The sequence below is a fragment of the Diadema setosum genome, chromosome 17, assembly GCF_964275005.1.
Source record: "Diadema setosum chromosome 17, eeDiaSeto1, whole genome shotgun sequence".
Lineage (NCBI taxonomy): Eukaryota > Metazoa > Echinodermata > Echinoidea > Diadematoida > Diadematidae > Diadema > Diadema setosum.
In genome coordinates, this window is record NC_092701.1 from 5,311,306 (window position 1) to 5,318,619 (window position 7,314).

A 7,314-nucleotide genomic window follows, 5' to 3' on the forward strand; every position below is an offset into this window, starting at 1 on the left:
TGCACAATTTCAGTGTAATCTGTTAAACCCTTCATTGTTGTTGCTCTGGTGGTTATCATCCTGCTATTTGTTCTATTTATCGCACAGCTAGCGTGGCTTGGTAAAGATTAAACGCTTGAATAGGCCCTGTTCTTCAGAGCCTCTTTTCTCGGTTCACACTTATCCAGGGTGTGTACTTTCTTTCCAATATCTAGATAGGTTAGGAGAGTCCATTGGATTGAGTTATATATCATTTTAAAGCTTATTAGAGTCTGCTCTTTCAGAATCAGACCTTAACTAAAAATCCATGTCTGGCGACTTTTTGTTCTTTTGTGGTGCAGGGTCACATATTTGCATCACTATTTTTAGCATGATTGATGCGTCTTGGAATATTTCAGTCTCTGGTCTTGCATGCCCTTTGATATATTATATCTCTTATCTTCTCCTCTACTACCTCATCTTCCTCAGTACTGCCGCCTAGCCTAAGGCAGGCTCGCTGCCACACTAGCTATGACCCTGATCGTAAGGCTCCCATCTTTCCTACGACAAATCCTCCCCTCTCCCACGCTCCTCTCATATAGCCTGTTAAACTCATAACAAGTCCCCGAGACCTTTGCATAATTATGCGGTGTGCTTGTTTTGTGCTGTTTTCCTCCCGCCCCCCCCATACCCCATAATACTCTCATTGATTGACATAGTTGTTGTGGGTGAAGGATCTAACAAGCGCCGTAATCCAGAGCCAGTGTAGGCGTGTTTTGCCATTTCTTGTCTGAATTTGATCGCCATAGTTTTTGCATTATTACACTCTTGCTAATGTATCACTGATATGCTCATATCATCACCTTTTGTTGGCTCAGATTATACCAAATAATAATTTTTTTTTTCTTTTCTTTTTTTTTGCCATACTTGGTTTTTTACCATTTTTAGCGTATGTGTTTTTAGTTCCGGTGTGTTTGATTCTCTCTCTTTTTATTTTTATTTGTAGTCAGTGTAGTTTTTTTTTTTTTTTTTTTTTTTTTTTTTTTTTTTTTTTTTTTTTTTTTTAACTCTGACATGTTCATAAATATAGCATCCATACTGCTACTTATACACTAAGGGAGTTGAGTGTTGTGCATACTTGTACTATATACCATATTCTTGTATTTTCTAATCTTACTACGTGTTTTGTTTAACATTATCACATGTTATTCATCCATTATTAAAGTGTCATTCATATTTGTATTATGTGCCTGTATTTGCATGCATGTGATATAGCCATCATAGATATATCTATAACTATCTAACTCCATTTAATCAACCCTTTTAATTTATGGTCATAGACTCTTGTTTTGAAGATGTAATGCTTGTTGGTCTAATGAAAACATAATAGTAATTTATAGTCTTTCTGCTCATTTATGTGTACTTAACACCAGTACATAAATACCGTGTGAATGATATCAATGATGATGAGTGGTAAAACTTGTAAATGTTTAGTCTTGTGAATAAAATGCAGAGTGGATTCTAGTCCGAACTTTCATGCTGTGGTTTGCAGACCACCCTTCTTTCTCTGATATTTGACAAATATTTCAGTCTTGAGGGAGACTAGCCTCTCTCTCAGAGCTAAAGACCTGTTTACCATGTAGCCATGTCTTTTAATATGGACAAAGTCTGTAGATACTCAAGACTTGTCTGTATGCTTTCCACATGCTCACCATGTAGATGGGGGGGGGGGGGGGGGTGATCAGCCAACAGTGAAACCTTCATGTTACTTAAAGGACAAGTTCACCTTCATAGACATGTGGATGGAATGAATGCAGCAATATTAGTAGAACATGTCAGTGAAAGTTTTGGGAAATAGGACAATCTGTTCAAAAATTATAAATCTTTACAGTATCTGCACAGTCACGGCTGGATTAGAAGACTACTACAGGGTTTGATGTCTCATACGTAGAACGATATAATACAAGGAAGGAAGAGAATTTCTCAAAATTTTACTTTTTGAAAAATATGCACATTTCGTTGACTTCTCACTGACGTGTGTTAAGGGTAATATCATTCCCCCTGCCTTCTGAAAGGGGGAAGTCAAGTGTTCAACTCTCACTGATGTGCTCTACTAATATTGCTGCATTCACTCAATCCACATGTCTGTGAAGATGAACTTGTCATTTAAAGGTAGAGAGAGTGAACAGTATAGTTGTTGTTTAATAGTTTAGCTTGTACTAGGAAATATAATACAAGTAGTAAGATTTGATTCATTTGAAAGTCTATCTGCCGTGGATGTTGCTGTTTTGCTCTTTATTTTTTTTTCATAATTCATCCATTTAGTTTATTTCATTCAGTTTATTTTAGGTTTTTTTTTGTTGTTGTTGTAATTAACATGACAGAATGAACTTCTGTGCCGTCCCAAGAATGTTTTATAATAATGTCTGTTTAATGGTTGTCTGCAGTGGATTTTTGTCAAAATGTTTATTTTGGGGGAGTGCAAATCAGTGCATATTCTAGTCATATTTGAATGCATTGATGATTTCAAACATTTTGACATGCCTATATTCTCCTACAGTATGTTCTAATACTGTATTATGTTACATGTCAATAGTTTCACAGTGCAAGTGATAAACGGCTACATTTGTAGGTACATTCAGTTTAAACAGTTTTGCAGAGCTAATGCAATATTGGTATCCGTGGCTACAAAATGTTCAGTAAACAGTGCATGAAATAATATTTCAGGAAATTGTCCTCAGACAAGTTTTTCTTCAATTTCCTGTAGATATTATTGAGCATAGCAACATGTGCCATGCCGGCCCCATGTTTCATTATTTGACTTATGTGTCACTGAAGTGAAAATTACGTGAATTTGCTTTGACGTGCAGGTTTTGTTTGTTTGCTTACATGAATATAAGATATTTTGAAACTTAGCTTTTGTTTTTGATTTCATGATCATTATTCCATTGCTTACCAAACTTTGAAGTTATTGAATAAATTACATTGGCTAGTTTCTTACCCAAAGTCCACTGTGTATCTCCAAGTTCTGTTTCCATATGACTGATTTCAATCTGTTTAATGTGTAATGGCCAGTAAACATTGCAAGAGTACAGGCATGATCTCAGTTTGCCTTTTGAAGAAATTGAGCATTGCAGCTGTGATCAGTGTAAGATGGCCTAAATTCCAGTCAACATGTAGAGCCATAGAGATTTATCTGAGACATTTGAAACTTCTGGCAAATTATGCATGAAACATTAGTTATAAGACTGAGTAACATTGTTACCTTTTCAATGATATCTGATTTACAAGGTGCCTTTGTGAGGAAGCTGGAGGCCCTGTCTCAGATGTCATCCGGAGACTCAAGGACGCCTCCATTTTGCAACGACTGTGGGCGAGAGCAGGAACCCAGGGGAGTACCCCTGAGATACTCGCACAGAAATGACTCGTAAGTGGAAACTGGCATGCTTGCAATTGTTCGCTGCAGAGTAGAAGGGCTTAAATTTTGCTCAATATATGAATTTTAACCCCAAGTTTTAAGAATACATCTGCTGAGTTTGCATGTATTCAGAGTCAAGATTTGAACTCGAGTAAATTGCAACATCTTCAGAATTGTGCCGCTAGATTACTTACTTTCAAGAAGAAAACTGTGCATACTACCCCAATACTTGAGGTCCCCACACTGGCTTCCTGTAGAAAAACGTATTAACTTCAAGATTCTTCTTCGTGTTTACCGTACATTGCACAAATTTGCCCCTGTCTACTTTCAAAATACTCTTCATCTTCACCAACCACCATGTAATCTCCGTTCATCAAACTCGCTAAGATTACAGGTACCTCGAATCAAGCATAATTGGGGGGATCGGGCTTTTTCATATATGGGCCCAAAACTATGGAATGGCCTACCAAAATCTCTTAGAGAAGCATCTTCCATTGATGGTTTCAAAAAGAATCTCAGACATATATTTTCAATTCAAATTGACAATATTGTATACCTGTATGTATAGTATGTGTACGTACAAAGAGGCCTATTGTTTGTTGGTTTATTGTCTTATTATTTTCTGTGATACTGTTGTAACGTGACACAATATGTACTCTGTTCTATAGCGCCTTGAGTATCTTTTTTAGGTAGAAATGTGCGCTTTATAAGAATCTCACTATTATTAGTGGGAGTTATATGAGTTTGCAAGAGCAGGAGTGTAAACCAGAGATTGAGCTTGAGTCTGAGTGTGAGTCTTCTCAGTTCATGAAGCGTTTTGGTCGGATATTTTTCTAACAACTGTTACAAGCTACTGAAATCCTTCCATCTGATTGGCTGAGAGCAAATTTGTCCGACAACTTTGTCGGACAAAATACTTCATGAAATGCCCCCCTGAACTCAAATGTTGGGTATTCTGAGTTTGCTTTGTTCATAAACATGGTATACGACTCGAGTCTAAGTATCTTTGGAGGGTGAGTAAGTTTTATTTGGGTGATTGCTCATCTGGGATAATACCACTTGCATGATTTATGCACCTGGCGTATATTAAAAACACTTGTATAGTAACTCAGATGTTGATGCACTAGCGATAATGTATTTGCAGTCTGATCATGAAAGTATTTTCGTCATGTGAACATCAGGTTGATTAAAGATGAGATTTGTTAAAACTGATCACTTTAATTGCTTTGAAAAAAAAAAAAGAGATTCAAACATAGATTTTCAATGCAGTTACGTGGAGGTGCGTTTACATATCTCTTCCCCTTCTCTGATTTGATTAATTTCTTTTCTGATTTTCTGACTCTTTTGACCTTCTTTATATTTCTGGTGGTATCTTTTCAGCAGTCACCCGTACCAGATGAACGCACCAAGGAGAAAAAGTGGGCGGACTGAGATTATGTCACATCCCGTTGCCAGGTGACGCATCTCTTTGTGACTGTCAGCTTCTCTTTCTCGGACTTCATCACTGAACGTCACGTCACGCTCAGTTGATTCCCTTGTACAGTCCTTGGGGGTCTGTTCCATCCGTCCATCCATCCATCCATCCATCCATCCATCCATCATTGTGCTCAGCACACCTGTCTCAGGTCCTTGTTGTGGTAGGAAATTCCTCCACCAGTTATACCTCCCCCTTACCTTTGGGTTCTCGAATTGCATATGTAAATTACTACAAAACCCCTGATTTTTTTTTTTTTTTAAACAAAATATTAAAAGATTGATGCAGCATATTAACATAGATATGTCATGTGTGTGAATGACATACAGAGTAGATGGTTTAAGAATCGTACAGAGCGAAGTGAACTTAAGTGATTACCGGTATATGCTGAAATGTGTGGCAGACTGTAATTCTTGTGCAGATGTCTCTAATAGTTATTTCTCTACAGTCTGAAATATACTGAAGCAAGTAGACTCGTTGACTTCGCACAGATTTCTCGGTGGGTATACAATGGAGCATTTGCTTACTATTTTCTTCTCACTCGTTACAGACAAACACACATGCACACTCACACATCTTAAAATATATTGCCCAGATTTTAGGTTCTGTTGATCTGATCTTCAAAACAATGTATGATTAAAAAATAGAAAAGATGAGTGCTAGTTTGACTTTGTATAGAAGGTGTCCAACACATTGACACTGTACATTGAAACCGACCCCTCTATTTGCTGCATTGCGCGTACAGGACGAACATTTCACGCATGAGACTACGCGCAGTGGTTTTGCATTCTTCACTGAGGATGTGAAGATGTCCAAATTTTACTGAAAAACCTGATAATAAACAAGATCAACAGCAAAACAATGATACTGTAGATTCAATGGCACATAGGAAAAGCATTACGTGCATTTCACATGTATTGTCAGTAGAGGGCGGGGTGTTTGTTTCAAAGTATGGCACAACTGAGTGTGTCAAAATTACAACCCACACGTTTGAAGCAGTTATCATGGAGCGTGTACTGCAAATTACATTTTTAATGTGCGCTTGCGAATTCAGAGTATTTTCTTGACGTGTGAGTAAAATTTCAGGCAAATTGTGAGATATTTTAAGTCTCTTTTGATAGAAAAACATTAGGGTGTAAATGTGTTGGACACCCAACCATACTATTCATAAGATGCTCTTACGCACAAAGCAGTTTTCACTCAGGAAGGGGGAAAACCAACACCATTTGAATTCCTATGATTTGCATTCCTATAATGCAGCTGTTTAGTGAGATGATGTTACCAAGCCATCACATACTTCAATAGAATGAATTATCCAAGCTGATATTAGACAAGTGAAGTAATAGTTTCTAGAGAAAGAAAAAAAAAAGAAAAAAAAAATGGTTTGCAGTTGAAAAATTTGTCAATGAGCACATACCATGCAAAAGTGTGAACTTGCAAAATTTCAATATTATTCTGTTGTTAGAGCATGAATACCTGCATCAGTGTGCGCAGAATTTGCAAAACAATTGCAGTGCAGTATACTATGGTGCATGTGGGTGTGTTTTGTTTTTACTGTCTTGCAACACTTGGTCCAGATGTGCATGTAAAATGTCTGCGTTTTTGGAGCATTTTGCAATTGTTGTTGTTGTTTTTTTTAAATCCATCATACCTTGATTAAAAAAAAAAGAAACAAGAAACAAGAAATGTAAAAAGTTTTGATGGAATCATGCCTTGACATGTATGATCTTTGAAATGGACAATACTAATTCATCTACCCGAACTGAGCACAATAATTTGGGCAGCAGGCAGAGTTGCAGGTTGTGATCTTAGACTTGATGTTAAAGGGTGTGTACAGTTCTGGTCGAGGTGAGGATTTAGCTTTTAACGTTTTGCGAGATATTCAGAAACCACCCTATGAGATGTCAAGGAGCATGCAATTCTAAGGGGTATCAAAAGTTTATTTGATGAAATCGGTTTTGAAATGGCTGAGATATCCAAAAACAAGGTGAAACAAAGAGATCCTAATAAAGTTGTGGCATGTCGCCTTTTATCATTATCACTCTTTTGGATATCTCAGCCATTTGAAAACCAATTTTCATCAAATAAACGCTGAATCCTTCTTAAAATTACATGCTCTTTCATATTTCATATGAGGTTTCTCATTATCTCACTTAAGAATGTTCAAAACATGAATCCCCACCCCAACAAGTACTGTACAGTCCCTTTAACTGCTCTTAGAATTTTTTTTTTTTTTTTTTTTTTTTTTTTGCAATGTGACCACTTTCAGTCAGTGAAGTGAAAGCTGTAGCAGTTTGATGGCTCCGATTTAGTTTTGGTGAGAGGAGCGTCTTAGAATTCTCATTGGAATGACCTTGTTGCCAAATACCCTGGTTAATACATACCGTAGGATTGTAAGTCAGTTGGTACCTTTCTCATTCACAAAATACCATGGCATTTCTGGCCTGAGAGTACACCTCTCCTT

At 37.0% G+C, this 7,314-nt stretch overlaps 1 protein-coding gene across 1 annotated transcript in view; it reads left to right on the forward strand.

Annotated features, from left to right (window-relative positions):
* The window catches only part of LOC140240776 (uncharacterized), a 45,243-nt gene extending 40,147 nt beyond the window's left edge, over positions 1-5,096 (forward strand). Inside the window, exons 21-23 of the mRNA XM_072320547.1 lie at positions 448-501; positions 3,250-3,385; positions 4,760-5,096. Of these exons, the coding sequence (XP_072176648.1) occupies positions 448-501; positions 3,250-3,385; positions 4,760-4,835 (266 nt within the window). The 3' untranslated portion in view covers positions 4,836-5,096. The remainder of the gene's footprint in view (positions 1-447; positions 502-3,249; positions 3,386-4,759) is intronic.
* The last annotated feature ends 2,218 nt before the right edge of the window (positions 5,097-7,314 follow it).